This window comes from Leptidea sinapis, chromosome 13 (assembly GCF_905404315.1).
Source record: "Leptidea sinapis chromosome 13, ilLepSina1.1, whole genome shotgun sequence".
NCBI classification, from domain to species: Eukaryota; Metazoa; Arthropoda; class Insecta; order Lepidoptera; family Pieridae; genus Leptidea; species Leptidea sinapis.
In genome coordinates, this window is record NC_066277.1 from 3,099,589 (window position 1) to 3,117,812 (window position 18,224).

The following is an 18,224-nucleotide window of genomic DNA, read 5'->3' on the forward strand; positions in this document are numbered from 1 at the left end:
TATGAAATATTATTGAAAAATTCATAATCATTCATAAACATAGTCTTCATTTATTATGTACAGAACAACGACTGTCGCTAGTAAATCATTTAAGTGTGTTTATAGTCTAATCCTTAATTCCAAACATCAGACATAACTTGAAAAAAGAAATTATGTAGAGTTATATTAATTTGACGTTACATAAAAATGTTGAAGAATAATTGAAACAACTTGAACATATTGAATAAGAAATATTTATTATGTACTTAAGCGTTGTACTTAAAAAAATTATAAACTACCGTCGTTTGAAATCCCAAACTACCCGCAAAAATTATTATGTACTTTTTCTAATGTAAGATGACCCCTGGACCTCCAAGCTGTGTGTCTTTCACCGCAAAGCCTTTAGAAGTCAGCTCAGTGGTTAAGGCGTCTACCGCAGATTGTGCTGTTGATGGTGGCACCAACACTATAGCATACCTGAACATTTAATATTATTTTTATTAAAACAATACTATGATGACATAAAATTAAATTATCATTACGGGGAAGCGTACCAAGAATATCAACTTTCCATGTTGGATAGCTAGGATGATCCGTTGATCTAAATAGCTGTCAGCGCTTGGGTTGCCAGTAGCCTTATTGTGACGCAAAGATAGTACTTTGTACATTCTCCGCGCCTCTGGGCCCCACGGGCCAAGTGTCTCGACACCAAACGGCACAAAGATGTATGACTCACTGAGACCGATATATTTGCGACGCTTGCTGTCTTCCGCAGTCGAAGCAGTAGCCCCAGCACCAACTGACGTAATTTGGACATGAGAAGGAGCTAGAGTGCCGACGCTAGCGCCCTTTCCCGTGCCCAATCAATATTATTTTTATATTCAAATTTTACAAGAACTTATTATGGTGCGCACAGGTTGGTGTAACGTAACATGATGTATCATGCAATGAAATAATTCGCTGTACACATTGCAGCGATGTATCATGAAAGGTAACACACACTGTGTAACAATTTCTCACAGTTTCGACGTCTTGTACGCGCGAAACGAGCATTTCACGCGCACGCTAGCAAGCAAGCAATTACAAGCCGCGCTCGGAGCGACCCGTGAGTGAGTTTTTCAAACGAATACAAAGGTGCGCGTTCGCGGCTGAATGGTGGAAACAGACGTACGCGGGAGGTTCGTACTGAATGCGCTGGTTTAGCGCACTATGCGTTCACGGTTGCAGCAAAATTGCAACGAAATGTAGAATAATACGTTTCACCAGTCTGTACGCACCTCTAAGTAGATATGTATAATAAATTTTATTTTTAAATTAACTAGACGATTTTCATGTGATTGTAAGTGACACACTTGCCCACTTACTTCTCATGTTGATGTCTATAGAGCGAGCTTAGACTTGCTCGGACTTTACTTACGAAAAACTTAGCAGAATTTATTATTTTTTATTTATTAAAATACAATGTAACATTACAGATTAAATCTAAAGCGTTACAAAGATACTATAGCAAAGAAAGAAAACAATCAAAGCTATAAACTGGTTATCTTATTTTATAGAGCTTACAGGCATCATACTCTCAAATATTTTCTTACATTCTATGACCAAACATTCCATCGAGCTGGCAAATAGATCCCACTGTGGTGGTCTGTCTATGCTATTGAGTCGCGAGCCGAATGCAAAAGTCTTGACTTTTGCAACCGGCTGTTGCTGGCACATGGTTTGTGTTTTATCAGACTCGGCTAAGTTTTACGTAAGCAAGGTCTTAAGCACGCTCCAAAGATATCAGCCTGAGTTGTAGTAGGCAAAGGTGTCACTTACAATCACGTGAAAATTCAATTACTCACATTGTACTTGTTTCATATCAACTAGCTACTTGTGAGAATCGGTAAATGGGTTTTTGTTACTTTATCCTATATCTATTGTAAAGTATTCAGTTTTAGATTCTCCAAAAACAAACAAAAAAATTAAATAAATATTATCTTCACCCTCCCCCGCCAGCTCCCGTTAGCTTGCACGCCAATCCGTGCGCGCACGCACTGGCCCGGATACTCTCCAAGGTTGGGTGAGACACTCCCAACGATGCCAGCAGACAATGGTTCATATTCCACAGTTCCTAAAACAACATACTATTTAGTACATATGAAAATTTAAAGCATTTTACTCCTATCACCCATCATAAGACGTCCCCTGCTGGACAAAGGCTTCCCCCAAAGATTTCCACGACGAGCGACGATCGGTCCCGCGCTGCCCTCATCTAACGTATTCAGGCGATCTTGACCAGATCGTCGATACATCTTGTGGGGGGCCTACCAACACTGCGTCTTCCGGTACGTGGTCGCCATTGGAGGACTTTTCTGCCCCACCGGTCATCTGTCCGTCGAACTATGTCCTCTGCCCACTGCCACTTCAGTTTCGCAATCATTTCGGTTATGTCAGTGACTTTGGTTCTCCTACGGATCTTCACATTTTTTATTGCAGGGAAACTCCGAACATAGCCCTCTCCATCGCCCTCTGAGCGACCATGAGCTTTCTCTATCAGGGCCATAGTTAGCGGCCAAGTCTGCGTACCGTAAGTTATCACTGGCAACACACACTGGTTGAAAACCTTCGTCTTCAGACACTGCGGTATTTGGGACGAGAAGATTATACGGAGCTTCCCGAACGCTGCCTATCCGAGTTGGATTCGACAAGTGACCATCATGAGTGTGTCGATAAATTTAAACAATGCTTTAAGTTTATTATATTATCCATTAATATCCATATATTAAAAGCCTTTATTCACACACATGTCTGAATCATTTTTCGCCATTTCTCGTGGTTGGCGATGAATAAAAACTTGTTTCTTTTGGATGGACTACGAGTCCATCATGAACTGTTCTAAATGTCAGTCATTATTAAAATTAAAAAAAATACGGCTTCGCAACTTCAGTATGAGCGGGATAACACGGTAAGCGTAGGATAACTGTCAACGACGGCAGGTACGCGAGGCGAGGCTTGCGGAAAGCGGGGGGAGATGTTTACACCAGGCCCCGTCTTTTTTTTATGGAAAAGGGGGACAAACGAGCATACGGGTCACCTGGTGTTGAGTGATCACCGCTGCCCACATACTCTTGCAACACCCGAAGAATCACAGGAGCTTTGCCGGCCTTTAAGTAAGATGTACGCGCTTTTTTTGAAGGTACCCATGTCACATCATCCCGGAAACACCGCACAATGAAGCTCAATCCACAGCTTTGTAGTACTTAGAAGAAAGCTCCTTGAAAACCGCACTGTGGAGGTGGGGATGATATCTTAACTTGTGGCGTGTCGTGCGAAGGTAGAATTCGGCGGCAGGAATCAGGTCAAACAACATCTTCGGAACACTCCCCACGATAAATGCGGTAGAAGACACAATGAAGCGACGCCAAGTGATCCACCCGTTCACTGAGCACTGGATCCCAGATAATTCGAGCTGCTCTGCGTTGTACGCGGTCTGAGCTGATACTGGGGTGGGCCAGAACAGAGATGACAGCAATACTCCATGGCCGGACCAGCATTCAACATGCACGATTTCTGTACCTATATGTATGCGTGGCGAAGGAGTATAAATGAACAAGAGCTAAAGACATACCTCCAATCGTTGATACTCCGAACTGGTGTCACCATTAGGTCCACTACAGCCCAGATTCTCCAATATCTAAATAAAAAAATCCTCATTTTAATTGAAATCAGACTGGTAGACAAAATGTTAAGATTGATCCTTCGCTCGCGTTCCGTGCGAGCGCTCTTCCACTAAGCCAACCGTTCGAGTGAAGTAACGTTCATAAATCTTAATACGTCTTTGTTCAACTCTCAGGTTGTGGCTTCATCTACAGGATCTACTTTACAGTTGACACCTGCTCAACCCCAATATTATTAGAAATTTGACTTGAACTGTCGCTCTTACAAACCTAAACAATTTGTTATTTTTTTTAATCGCTTTTTATTAGCTTCACCTGTATGTTTTTACCCGACTTCTTTAGGGGCGATTTTGACCCACTTTAAACGGCTAGATTTCGTTCAAACTTTGTAGACATTACACTAATTTAATAAAATTATTCAATTTGCAAAATATGATTTTTGTTAATTTATATAATTTTTAAATAAATAAATCACTAATAAGCGCCATCTAGTAATTTATTGTAAACTACAAAGGAAACGCGCGACATGTCAAGACAGTTCCAGAAAATTAAAGTATCTAATTCGTTTAGGAGCGAATAGATGGCGGTGAATTTATATTTCCATTATAAATTATTAATGCGTGATTTAACTGAGCTGATTATTATAAGAGCTAGTTCGGGGATCTCGGGTAGCTGAATTAAGTGATCTTTCCATATAACTAAAATATTTTTATTCGCAAATATTAAAATCCCTTCTTTCAATCTAAAAAAATTAACTAAAAAACGAATAATAAATAATAGTTTAAAAAATAATAAAGTGTGGGATGTAGTAGAAATTATTATTTTAATAATGTCTGTAAAAACACCCCACGCTTTTTTATAATGAAATATATAATATTTTTTTACACTATTTTCAATTTAAATTTATTTTCTATTTTTTAGTTGAATTTTATATAAAGCGTGTTCTTTAGTTTTTTAAACTATTATTTTAATGTGAGAACCCGCGACTCGTACGGCTGGCTCAGCAGAAGAGCTCTCGCACGAAACGCGAGAGGTCGCGGGTCCGAGTCCAGCATCGTTCAAAATTTTGTTTTCAATTTTAATTTGTGTATTTCATAAGTTGTCATTGTAAGCCAGCTGTGAGTTTCCCAAATAATTATAAAATAAAAAAAATAAAAGTAATTTAATAATGTATCACTGTTGGAAATATGACATTTGTGACTTATGACAACTATTTAAATTAAGTTTAATATAAATGAAGCGTATCGTATTGTGTTCATTTAAATTGTAATTAAAATTTTTTTTTATATAAAATAATTTGAATTTTTATGTATCTGTTTGTAAATTCTATGGGTTGTATGCATAAAATAAATAATTAATTATTATTATTGTTATAACGAGCGACCGCCCTCAGGCTATTAAATAATAAGTTGAATTTTGTAAACATATTTTATTGATGAAAAAATAGCCCGCTGAGTTTGTTGCGCCCATTCTTCTCAGGTCTCAGGCATTCTTTTTGGAATGGGTGGTAGTTTTTGACTTTCAATAAGTAATGTCACATCCTGTTTTGAATTTGAATAAAAAGAAGGTAAAAACTCCAACCTGCTTAGCACTGATGGTTACATGATCAATAGCTTCCATGATGCAATCGACGGCACGGGGGTTCGATTCCCGTAGCGCGACAACTCGAGCCGTGAGCGCTCGCGTCTGTCTGCTAACCCTGGTGTCCACGAGCAGGATACGGAGGTTCAGTCGCAAGTCAAGGATCTGCGGTTCGATGCCCTTCCGGAACGCAACAAGCGATCCGAAAGTACACGTGGTATTGTCAATACCTGCCAGATATAAAAAAAAATGTTTTTAAATTTTATTTTTCTGATAGGTTCGCTAGATGGCGGTGCTCTAACGACCCATATGAATTCCATCGTCATAGCAATAAACGTCAAACATAGATCATAACTTAGATTAAGGATTGGTCTGCGCTGCGCTCCAATGCGGTATCTAGCCGCAGGCGTAGTCGCAGAGTGCGCCAACTAATACTGCGCCCAAATGGGGTACTCGAGCCAGTCTCGAACAATGTGTGACGTTGACGTGCCACATATTCTGTTAAACTTTGCTAATAATTGAAACTAAAACACCGGGTTGCGTAGTAAAACTTTGTAAAAATAATACTACAAGAAATAAGAAAGACACTCGGATCACATATTATCAACAGCAAGTATTTTGTATTTTATTAATTTCAATATAAAATAACACGAAGCGTATGTTATAAAATTTGAAAGATGCCACTGAGTGTCAAGATGCCAGGCACACAAGCATCTAATAGTTACCGTAATAAAAAAGCTATTGTTCTTAGGTAGAGCGGTATCTAGTTGGAACGCAGCGGAGACCAATCCATAATCTAAGGATCATAATAATATTCTGTCACTTGCTCTGTTGTTTCATTACTTCATTCCGATTTCCGCTTTGCTTGTTTTGTCTATCTAGATTGTAGTTACCTACACACTACTAAGTACTAGTACCTAAATACTAGTAAGGAATTAGTCGTAGGTACAGCAGAAACAGAATTCGGTATCCAAATAGTACTCCTTCGTCTTCAATTTAAATCAATCCACAGAAAAACACGATATCACAGCAATAGCTCGAAAAGTCGAGGACCCAGTGCTCTGTGACCGGCTGGCGTTGCGTTGAGACGTCGCTTCATTGTGTGTCCTCTACCGCATTTATCACAGTGAGTGTTCCGAAGAGCTGTTTCACCTGATTTCTACCGCCGACTTCCACCTTCGCAGGACACGCCACAAATTACGATATCATTCCCCACCAACTGGATCCTCAAGCGGTTTTCAAGTAGCTTTCTTCCACGTACTACAAAGCTGTGGAATGAGCTTCCTTGTACGGTGCTTGCGGAACGATACGACATGGGTACCTTCAAAATAAGCACGTACACCTTCCCTAAAGGCTGGCAACGCTCCAATGATTCCTCTAGTGTTGCAAGAGAATGTGGGCGGCGGTGATCACTTAACACCAGGTGACGCGGGCTCGTTTGTCCTCCTTTTCCATAAAAAAAATTGGGGATTTTTTGGAAGCGGATATTTCTTTGCTAACAAAATTACTGTCCCGCAAACTTGGGTCAGAATTGGGTTGTCCTGAAAAATCCCGAGCGGCATAGCAATGTAGTGGGTAGGATATCATATACCATCAGGTACGTCTTCAGTGTGTCAGTTCTTATCATGAAAATGAACAATAATAAAATATGTTACCCGAGGGAGATCCATGCATAATCTTCTCGCAATTAAACGCCCATTTCGATATCAATCTCCTATCACTCTCGTCAAACTCCTTTGCTCCACAACTCTTCTTAACCCTCGCGAACTGTATCATCCCCCCAGCCAAACACGCAGCAAACGACGCAGAACTACCAGTCCCAGCTCCAATGGTCAGCTCGGAAACCAGCACCACCTCCAAACCCTGATCCAGAAGGCCAGAATTCGACCCGCCTAAAATGCCCGATGTTAAATACAAGAAACCGCGAATAGCATTCCGCTGGTCTCCAGAAATATTCCCTAAGAACTTGTTGATAAATTCGTCTATTTTCTGCAAATGTATCTCATGGACTACTGAATCAGGATTTTGTGTGCCAGTTTGGTTAAGTAAACCATCGATGAGAGTTGCTAATGCTATCTTCTGTTTGAGTTTGACTGATGGTAGGTTTATAATGAAATCGGTACCAGTTCTTTCCTGAAAATAAGTACATATCCATTAATTCCTACCAGTGGGAGGCTCAGGATGCCGGCTAGGTTATGGGTACCACGACGGCGCCTATTTCTGCCGTGAAGTAGTAATGTGTAAACATTACTGTGTTTCGGTCTGAAGGGCGCCGTAGCTAGTGAAATTACTGAGCGAATGAGACTTAACATCTTATGTCTCTAAGTGACGAACGCAATTGTTGTGTCGCTCAGAATTAATAGGCTTTTCAAGAATCCGGAGCGGCACTGCATTGTAATGGGCATGGCGTTTCAATTACCATGAGTTGAACGTCCTGCTCGTCTCGTCCCTTATTTCGATAAAATAAAATAAATAAATAACATGATTGAAAACCAATTAGAATCCTGTGCAGAATACTGGTTATACTAGAGATGTGTTGATCACGATTGATTGAATCAAAATGATCGAATCCCGTTCCAAACACGAATGACCCGATCTTCAATCTCCAAAAGACTCGATCATTTCGCGACCCGCGACTCATCGAGCGTTCTGTGTTTTTAGCGCAGCATAATACCACTTATGAGTTTTATTACTACTATAGTTTAATAACGTTTTTTGTTTACAATAACCAAGCTTGCTTATCTAGCAACCCTTAACATAAACCACATAATGATACCTCGACTATTGTAAACACAAGTGGCTATAGCATTTCAAGTGGTTTGTGTGGGCTCGCAAGATGTGTTGGCATATCAGAGGTCAACATAATTTTTCTACAGTCATTATAAACGAGTAGGTCGAAATTCGCTTTAAAATACATTTCCTAAGTAACTTTTATCATTTTATTAGACACTGACAGCCCACCAAATGTCATACAATTTTTGTCGTGCAAATATAATCATGTTTTTATTACTGTAAAAGAATTAACAGTAAAATTTGTTGTGAATCAATTTCGTCGATGGTAATTAATAAAAAGTCAAAGGCGACCAAATCACTTTTAAATTTTCTCCATAATAAAGGAAATTTTTAGCACTGATAAAAAAAACAAAGAAGAAAATAATATACACTGGCACAGAATAAAAAGTTGATAACGGACTACCTATCTACCTCCAGGTATCTATCATTTTACGAACAAAGGCCAAGCTAGTCACCATATTTTACAGCTTTTCAATTCGTCCGGGTTATAGGATTGTTTCTCCCTTTCGGGTGTACGTTCACGGCAAATCCACCCATCATTGAGCCTTCATCCTAGAATGTATCGGCCTTACAAATAAACTTGGTAAAAAGTTGTCATCATCATCAGCCGGAAGACGTCCACTGCTGGACAAAGGCCTTCCCCAAAGATTTCCACGACGATCTGTCCTGTACTGCCCTCATCCAACGTATTCCGGCGATCTTGACCAGATCGTAGGTCCATATTGAGGGGGGCCTACCAATACTACGTCTTCTGGTACGTGGTCGCCATTCGAGGACTTTACTGCCCCAACGGCCACCTGTCTGTTGAACTATGTGCCCAGCTCAGCCCAGCAACTATGTGTCAGTGACTTCGGTTCTCCTACGGATCTACTCATTTCTGATTCGTTAAGAAGTTATACCTGAGAAAAATCAAAGAACATGCAAAATGTTGACTTTATCGCTGACAACACTGTCAATACATGATTCTGAAGTTTTCCGAATGTCAAGCAGACTTGCAGATAAACGCTGGAAACGTAATACTTCAAAATAAACTTTCATATGCAAAATATCTATTTGTAAACATTTTGTATATTCTTGGTTTATTCTCAGGTATAACTTCTTAACGTAAGGACATGTGTTATCATGAGTTACTTTTTTTAAGCGCAACTCTTAACAACTTTTTTTGTGTATTTATGTTTATCATTACATTAAATAGAAATTAAATTTGCGTACTAAACCTCTAGATTTGAATATCTCAAGTCAATTTCCTAATAGGTATACAGTTATTGGGATTCATCAGGTTATCAACTATAAAGTAGGTCCTGTAGATAGAGCCACAACCTGGGAGTTGAACAAGGCACACCGAGATTTACGATCAATGCGTCACTCGAATGGTTCGCCCAGTTTGAAGAGCACTCGGACGGAACCCGAGAGGTCGCGGGTTCGAGTACCGCATCGTTCATAAATTTTGGTTACAAATTAATTTTAATTCATCGCAGAAGTAAGGGATGTCTTTTAAAAATAACAAATTGTTTAGTTTAAATACAGACAACGTACCGTTATAGACACAGATGTCCTTAACCCCAAACTGACAGCAATGGCGGTCTTCCCATAGACAACAGAGTGCTCGCCGTGCAATATCACCTTACCAGGCGCCGACACTTTGACAACACAACCCTCCATTCTAGTCCAGAAATCTATGCTAATTTATTACATTAAGCGATCATTTTTTCCACTGTTCCACGGTCAGGGTTTTTTGGGTAAATGCGTGGATCGTCTTCAATTCTTCTTGCAATACTGAATTCACTAACCTGAAGCGGAAATGGATAATTTAAGATTTAATTTACATAATGTTATGATTGGTTATAGATAAGCTCGTCCTTTGTTAGCTTGTAACAAAAGTTTGTATTAAAGAATCGCTCACACCATAAACTACAGATCTAGTATACCATACTTCTTACATATGGGAGGGAGGCTCCTTTGTACAGTATGCCGGTTAGATTATGGGTACCACAACGGCGCCTATTTCTGCCGTGAAGCAGTAATTTGTAAACATTATTGTGTTTCGATCTGAAGGGCGCCGTAACTAGAGAAATTAATGGGCAAATGAGACTTAACATCTTAACGTCTCTAGGTGACGAGGGCAATTGTAGTGCCGCTCAGAATTTTTGGGGCTTTTCACGAATCCTGAGCGGCATTGCATTGTAATGGGCAGGGCGTATTAATTACCATCAAAAGAACGTCCTGTTCGTCTCGTCCCTTATTTTCATAAAAAAAATATATATACGATACGTTGAGGAGGATCTTTTTGTGGGGGGGGGGGGCATTATTGCACCGGATCCCGGTTTAGGTGAGTACCTCAGCGGTGCCATTTTACATAAGCAGCACTCCGCAAAATCAATTAAAGAAATAGGGACTCTTGCGATCATACATTAAGGTGTAATTCAGATCGCCCAGCGCTATTAACCTACATCTTATTCACCTAGAAGTTGCCTCTCTTTCTATCGCGTGTCTCTCGCCTCTTCTGACAACATTAGGGTTGACTTGTAGCTAAAACGGTACCTACTTAGTATGAGGTCGTCTTATAAACATAGTGCAGGTTTTCTATAATATAAAAAAAATCGTAATTTTAAAACAAAATTCTTTCGTTGTCTAACCCACATTAGTTAGGTTACAACGACATAGACAAACCTACTTAGTATAGAAGATAAATAGGTAGCTATCATGAATGGTAATTTCATAATAATAAATTGCGAACAACGTTTCCTTCTGTTACATATAAAAATTACAAAGGTTTTTTTTTTCAAAGTTCTTATACATTTAATTACAGTATGGATGTAAATATGTGCCATTTCGTTCGACGTTGATAAAGGAAATACAAGTGAAAAATAGCTAGAAACACCATTTTACTTATTTCTTGTTGTTTTAATTGAATCTTTTTAATAACATCTAAACATGCCAGACACAAATATTACAACCAAAGAGATTTTATTACAAGTTTATACATACTTTAATATTATGCGAAAAGACCCCGAGCTATTACTTAGATTTTTATGGTCACGCTTCAAATACAGAGGACATGAACATAATGAGAAATGCAACCGACATTTTCGTTTCTTAAATTATGCACTCACCTATGCCTGGCTAGCAACGGTTTCCCCTGAAACTTGTCAGATACTATCAGTACGCTAAACTTCGCCCCGCAGCCGTCGCTCTCGTCCGCGACCTCCTAGCAAATAAATGACCATGAATAATGTCATAACGTGACGTCAGTCTTATTGTATTGAGTTATTGTATAATAAATATATGTGAGAACTTTGCAACTATTTTTTGCACATTTCTATGAATATGGATGAGAGGAAGGGGAGTTTGTGGGAGGCTCCTTTGCGCAGTATGCCGGCTAGATTATGGATACCACAACGACGCCTATTTACGCCGTAAAGTGTTAGCATTATTGTGTTTCTGTCTGAAGGGCGCCGTAGTTAGTGAAATTACTGGCCAAATGAGACTTAACATCTTTTATCTCAAGGTGAAATCTTTTATCTCAGAATTTTTGGGTTTTTCAAGAATGGCACTCCATTTTAATGCTCTGGGTGTATCAATTACCATCAGCTGAACGTCCTGATCGTCTCATCCTTTATTGTCATAAAAAGGAGGAACAAGCGCCGGGTCACCTGATGGTTAGTGCGTTGCAAGTATTTTAGGCTGATAATACACGAGCGGTTGTCTCTGAGCTGCCGTCGACCAAGCTATACGGAATGTCGTTTATTACTCTTGCAATTCTTTTATTAATAGAATTACTATAATCAAATTAATAGATTGTGTTATATTCTGCCAAATGATATTAAAATATTACCTATTAAAAAATTTAAATGTATCGTAAAAAATTAACATCTAAGGCCTATTATAATGTGAAAGATTATTTGAATGATATAGTTGGAATTAATGTTCTAAATTTTGTTATACTCATTTGAATGCTATTGTAACTTTTGTACTTCATCCTGACTTGCACTAAATAACTTATAAAGTAAAAAATAGTAATTAAAAGATTTTTTTGACTTGACTTGACTAAAAGAGCGCTATGGCTGGCTGTTACCTTTAATTCTTGATTTGCGTAGTGCTTTGTCATTTTTCTGTTACAGAGTATGTCAAGTTAAAAATAGATCTCCTACACCTTTAGGTTGCCTGGAAGAGATTGCTTAATAGCGATAAGGTCACCTAATTGTGCTACCATTAAGTGCATAACTTTGTTTTATATGTTTAGTTCTTTGTTGAACTTCACATCAAACACACAAAAAGTAGGTCAATGTATTTCATCAATAAAACGCTCGGTATCAAACACATTGTCACGGCACCAGACCCAACACGCGTGCGCACCCTTGCACAAGTTACCGTGCAGAGTGAAGCAATAGCAGGCAACCGCGTTGGTGTAGTTTGAAGGAGCGGTTATCAGCGGTGATTTCACGCTGCATGCGTATCGCCGCTGCTGTGAACCGCGACTCGTGTACATTTGGCCTTTAACGAGTATCAGGCTTAGCGTATGCTGAGACGCACGTGACGCAGCACACCACAGTACAGATTTATCAGGGCAGATCAGGCGAGGCAGACATAGGCTACGAGTGTATGCTGCGAGGCATCAAGACACTTTTGAGGTATCTAGTATTAACTCTTTTAATGTCTTTTTTATCTCAGCGGATACTCCATAGGGAGTGACGCTTGCGCCTCTCTCTCCCCAAGAGAAGGTCGCCTTCGATGAAGGCTTAGAGGGCGCCTGCCCAAAGCTAACCTCAGGCGGTATTTAGTGGGTAGGCACCTAGGTTTTACGTGAGTCCCACATAACCAACGCAGACTTAGGCTGCGTTGGTATGCATGAGCATTCACCACCTCCCTCCCGTCGTTATCCCGGAGGGTAGTCCTTTCCCTTGTTCGGGCGCAAAAGCAAAAATGTCCTTTTTGAATAGTCTCGATGATTAATAACAATACAAACGAGGAGAAAAACATGTGTACAAAGTTGAATTAGCGTTAAAAACCAAGCACGCATAGCGCAGAAATCTGTGGCGACGCTACGAGACGCAGAGCAGGACAGACGCATGTCTGAGCAGTACGTATTTTCGCCGCAGCGTACGTAGCTCTTAGTGCGTACATATATTATTACAAAAATTGCTCTGTCGTGCGCTACGTCGTCTGCGTCTTAGCATACGCTTAACCTCAGAAACGGCGTAGGCGCAGCGCAGGAATGAAGCTGTTTCAAAACGTTTTCATTCAAAATGTACGAACGCCATAGATATATTATTATTTTATTAATAAAACAAACAGTATTAAATAAAATAAATTGGTTAAAAAATATTCATCTATTAACCATTGACGGTTTTCACATATAAAAAGATGCTTATCTATATTCTCGTATAACCTTAAAGTACTCATGTCGACTCTTGTCGATAGTTTGTTTATATTTTCCACCTACCCACCAAATCTGGTTAGAGCGAGTTTTATGTTAAACAGGTCATTTTTTCTTTAGTTGGATTGTTACAATTTGTAACAACACAATCTAATACAGAACATGATTATTATATTTATTAATACCATTATATTTTTTATTTAATACCTGTTAAAACACAAAACAATAATGATAAAAACACTTAAATAAAATGTGGTCCAATTTGACAGGAGACTAATAGACTATTGTCTAACACCTAGGTTTTTATGTATGGATAGTTATGTCACTTTCACACAGGGTTCTTCCGCTAGTATACTAAGTGTATGGTTGTTGGATCATTACCATAATTGGACATAATTCCACAGAAATGTTCCAAACCACAATCATGTCGAAATTGAGTTAAGAACACAAAACTGGTCACATGATTCATATTAACGGACTGACAAAAAGTGGCAGCCCTACTGTCACTCTTTAAATACCAATTTGACTTAGTAGCCCAACCTACACATATGGAATACATACATTAATTATACTTTAAACACGAATTCCTTCAAATGTGATGTTTGTAGCTTGGACCGTTTTTCAGGAACTACATCCAATTATTAATAAGATTTTGTCTGCCAATTACAAAATAAAAAAAATTTGGAAGTAACTAATAAGATATTTTACAAATTATAAGCCCAGCCTATAAGCCCAGCTTATGGTCAGATCACTTTATGGAAAGTCACTTCTTACTGTTTATATACTATTACAAGCTGACCCAGCAAACGTTGTATTGCCGATATTAAAATCGCGATACAAAAGTAACTGTTGATCATAGATGGGTGAAAATTTGAAGTTGTGTGTATTTTTTAATGCTGACTCATAGCCAAACAAATTTTTAAAAAAATGTCAAAAAAAATTAAAAAAAATTTTTCGTGTGGACCACCCTTTAGGGGGATGAAAAATAGATGTTCTCCGATTCTCAGACCTACCGAATATGCAATCAAAATCTCATGAGTCGAATCGGTCAAGCCGTGTCGGAGGAGTTCAATGTTTAACACCATGACATGAGAATTTTATATATTAGATTAAGAAAAAATAAAACACTATACAGAAACTACATTAATTCATTTATTTGGAATGTGTAACAACATTTAACCATCTAAATATATTATAAACTAGTTATTTTTCTTTGGCTTAATTTTTATAGGCAAATCAGTTGGCATTGAAAATTGTTTCTGGAGGAAATATATGAAAAATAATATAAAATGCAAACACGAGAATACGGATATAAGTACAGGAAATAAGTCGGGGTATCTATCAGGTGGCTTAACAAAGATGGTGCCAAGATGCAACCAAAACATACCTTGCAGAGATAGAAAGAAACATGTTGTTAGTAATTTTAACCAAACAGAATTATGTTTATTATTGGGGGCAACTATGCTATACACTCCATTAGCATTTAAAAATGACAAAAACCATGAATTCGGCTGCGCTAAATTTAATACTATACTGTAAGCAGATATATATACTAAGCCCGTTGCAATATATGGTATCAATAGATGATCTTTGAGTAAAAGTGGCAGCATACTAAATGTTGATACTAACAAAAACCAGAAACACATAAATGGGTCATCTGGAAAGTGTATTACCACAGGAATTGCTACAACGAGAATAGTTTTCTCGTGAACTTGAAATGAAAACAAGAAAAATGCCAAGGAGACATTGATGAGAGAAAGAACAAATTTTTTCCTATTAATTCTAAAAAAAAGATCTAAGCAAGATGGCATTGATGCCATTAAGGTTGTTAAAAAGCACATTGTGACCATTTCATCGTTTGTGTAGACATTTTTAAGTTTAATAAAAACATTAACAGTGCACCAAAAGTTTGATACTTTGTCTTCAAAGACACCTCTTTGAAATGGAAACAATCTTTTCACAACAGGGACCAAGTTATCCCAAGAAGTAATGAAAGGATACCAGATAATTACAAAACATGTCACTACTGTTACAGCTAAACAAATAAATCTATTTATAATATGCGCTTTTCTACCTCTATTTGGCACTCCACAAAAGCATTTTCTTAAAAAGTAGAAAAAAAATGGAAATGCGTGGTACAGCTCCATCTGTTTATAATTAAGTGCAAGAACAAAAAATATTGTTGACAATATATCATTCTCTATAGCGATTATAAAAAAAGTAGCCCACAGAAATAATCCAAGTGATACACAATTGTACTGGAAGTGTCCATGGTCTATTAAAATTAAGCCCGGATATAATAAAAACATAATGAATGATATATCTGTTCTTTTAAATACATTCTTATCATCTTTCGCTCTTATTCTTTCCACGTCAATACATATACACATAACTGCTGTGATATAAAAGTACAAATCACTCAAAAAAACAGTCCATCTCATAAAACTTTTGTGGTTTTCATTCTCGTATCCTCTCGAAGCGAAAAGGCGAACTGATTCTGGATCTAACCAGTCGGCAATAAGTCCAAGCAGATAACTGTGGTATGCGGTAAGTGGCGGATAGTCTAGCCCCCAGTAATTCAAGTCATTGTGCGATGTATTTCTGTACCAGTTTATCAATGGTGTTTGTACGGTAATTTCTTGCCAATGACGCTGAGCTTCATAATCTCCATACATTGGCGGTTTATTGTATCCAGAATAAGGATACGCGGCAACACACCAACGCAAAAGTAATGCAAAAAAGAAACCAGGAAGCAATGCAGTTTTGGTGACAGTAAACTTTAGTGGATCTGATTTTTTCGTCATTGTATATGCTGTATTTCACTTTTTAACTATTCAATAAAATGTTTATTCTAATACATTTTTGTACACCGTGTAAAATAGAATTTGACAGATCGTACTTACAACATGAACGGCATCCAGTTCCTTTGTTAGTTTCTCTTTAATATATTCTTCTGTATACACCATAATTGATCAGACAACGGTAAAATTATTATTCGTGTTATAAATAACAACGGTAAATCACTCTAAATACAGACAACCGGTTTAAACTATATACTTTTGAGGTTATGTTATTAATTTCAAATATGTCAGATGTCAATGTCAACTGTCACTACTAAGCCCATGACCATAAGTGATGTATGTTTTTTTTTATTTGGCAATTATTTTGAATAATTTGCGAAAAAGTGTTGTTCAGTCACGATTCTGCTATCGATACTACGTACATTGCAGTACACAGTACTGCAATTAATATAACTATGACTGCTTCAAATCAAATAAATTGTATTACCTACCGAAAATTCATGAGTCAATTTACATATTTTGAAAACTCGGGGAACTATAAAAAATAACACAAAGTCCTCAGATTCTATATACCACGCATTGTGCCCTTAAGGATTCTTTTAAACAGTTCCGTTAATTAGGTAACAATGACTGTAAAACAAATGTAGGATTGTAGATCATGCATGCCACTAGCGCGGAGCGATGCCACTGCCTCAAATAAACTTCACCTGAGGCAAAGCATCTAAGGTCGTTAATTAATACCATACTTCTTGCAGATAGCTCATCTGAAAGATTTAAGATTGCGCCGGTGTTCTGACAGTTACGATTTTATTTTGACAGAAAACATTCAATTTTAAACCAAACTTCCTTCAAAATTTTCTGCAAAGATGGTAAGGGTAACTTAGGGAATAATGTTAAAGCTCTTAATGAGTTACAAATCAGAGAAAGGTAACATACGGCCACAAAATTCTAAAACAAAACATGAAAGTATCAGGCGCCTCAACTTCTAATAACTTCCGTAGCCGTTTCTTTTGATTCAAGTCCTGAAAAAATATAGTAGGTTTTGATAACCGTGCAGCCAATGCGAAATTTAACAGGCTAACTATAATATAGCTATTATTTCAACATTTTAAACGTCAAGTCGCAGTCGCAGGGAAAAACTGTCTAAAATATCCAAACTTAAAAAGGATGGAGTGTTGTATTTCATGAAAGTTAAATCAACAAAATCGTGTAATACTAACTTATTAATTATTATTAACTAATCAATGCACAAGATCGTAACTATGCGTATACAATAGACCTTGAACATTACTGCCACGACTTAAGGTGTTTATTTGAATTAATAAACAGGAACAGACATAAGCTTATAATGCCTACTACTCGACTAAGTCGAGTTAACAAGTCTTTTGTGGGGCGATGTATATGCTTTTACATCAGGATCCCAGAAAATGTTCAAAACAAAAGTATTACGTTATTCAAGAGAATTGTTACAAAACGTTTGTGTGGTAAAGGTTACTATAACATAAATGACTTTCTTAATGATACCACAGATTGGGAATGGAGCGACCACCCTCAGACTATAAAATAATAAGTTTAATTGTACAATGTTACTTTGTAAATGTTACTTTAAATGTAAAACATATTTTTGATGAAAAAAAAAAGCCCGCTGAGTTTGTTGCGCCCATTCTTCTCAGGCATTCATTTTGGAATGGGTGGTAGTTTTTTGACTTTCAATAAGTGATTTCACATCCTATTTTGAATAAAAATATTTGAATTTGAATATGTCATTGTTATCTTTATGGGAACATTATAAGAGGAGAAGAATGTGTGCTAAAGAGATGGAAAGAGTATTTTCAAAGTGTGTTTGAAAGAGAGGAAGTGCATGAAAAACATCCTGGAGCTTCTATTGAAACTAATATAAATGTTGATGAAAGTGAGATAAGCATGGATGAAATAGAGAAATTAGGTAAAGCTGCAGGGTATGACAGGATTAACGTCGAGATGCTGAGGGCTGGTCAGGGCATAGTGGCTAGCCAGCTGTACCGCCTCTTCAAT

General features: G+C 37.8%; 2 protein-coding genes across 3 annotated transcripts; both read right to left on the reverse strand.

The window, feature by feature from the left end:
- Window positions 1-215: 215 nt before the first annotated feature.
- LOC126967778 (bolA-like protein 2) lies at window positions 216-16,475 on the reverse strand. Of its 2 annotated transcripts, XM_050812467.1 has the most exons (7): window positions 11,126-11,220; window positions 9,549-9,802; window positions 6,875-7,352; window positions 5,220-5,449; window positions 3,590-3,655; window positions 1,965-2,092; window positions 216-456 (listed from the first exon to the last, which is right to left on the reverse strand). In XM_050812467.1, exons 2-7 carry the CDS (start codon window positions 9,672-9,674, stop codon window positions 327-329), a joined length of 1,158 nt encoding a protein of 385 aa, XP_050668424.1. In that variant the 5' UTR covers window positions 9,675-9,802; window positions 11,126-11,220; the 3' UTR covers window positions 216-326. The 2 variants fall into 2 exon arrangements, with proteins under 2 accessions (XP_050668424.1, XP_050668425.1); XM_050812468.1 differs by lacking the exons at window positions 216-456; window positions 1,965-2,092; window positions 3,590-3,655; window positions 5,220-5,449; window positions 6,875-7,352 and adding an exon at window positions 16,293-16,475 and having other exon boundaries at window positions 9,568-9,802.
- Window positions 14,524-16,286, reverse strand: LOC126967770 (dolichyl pyrophosphate Man9GlcNAc2 alpha-1,3-glucosyltransferase). The gene has a single exon (XM_050812450.1). The coding sequence runs from the start codon at window positions 16,191-16,193 to the stop codon at window positions 14,589-14,591; it is 1,605 nt and encodes a 534-aa protein (XP_050668407.1). The 5' UTR covers window positions 16,194-16,286; the 3' UTR covers window positions 14,524-14,588.
- Window positions 16,476-18,224: the final 1,749 nt, after the last annotated feature.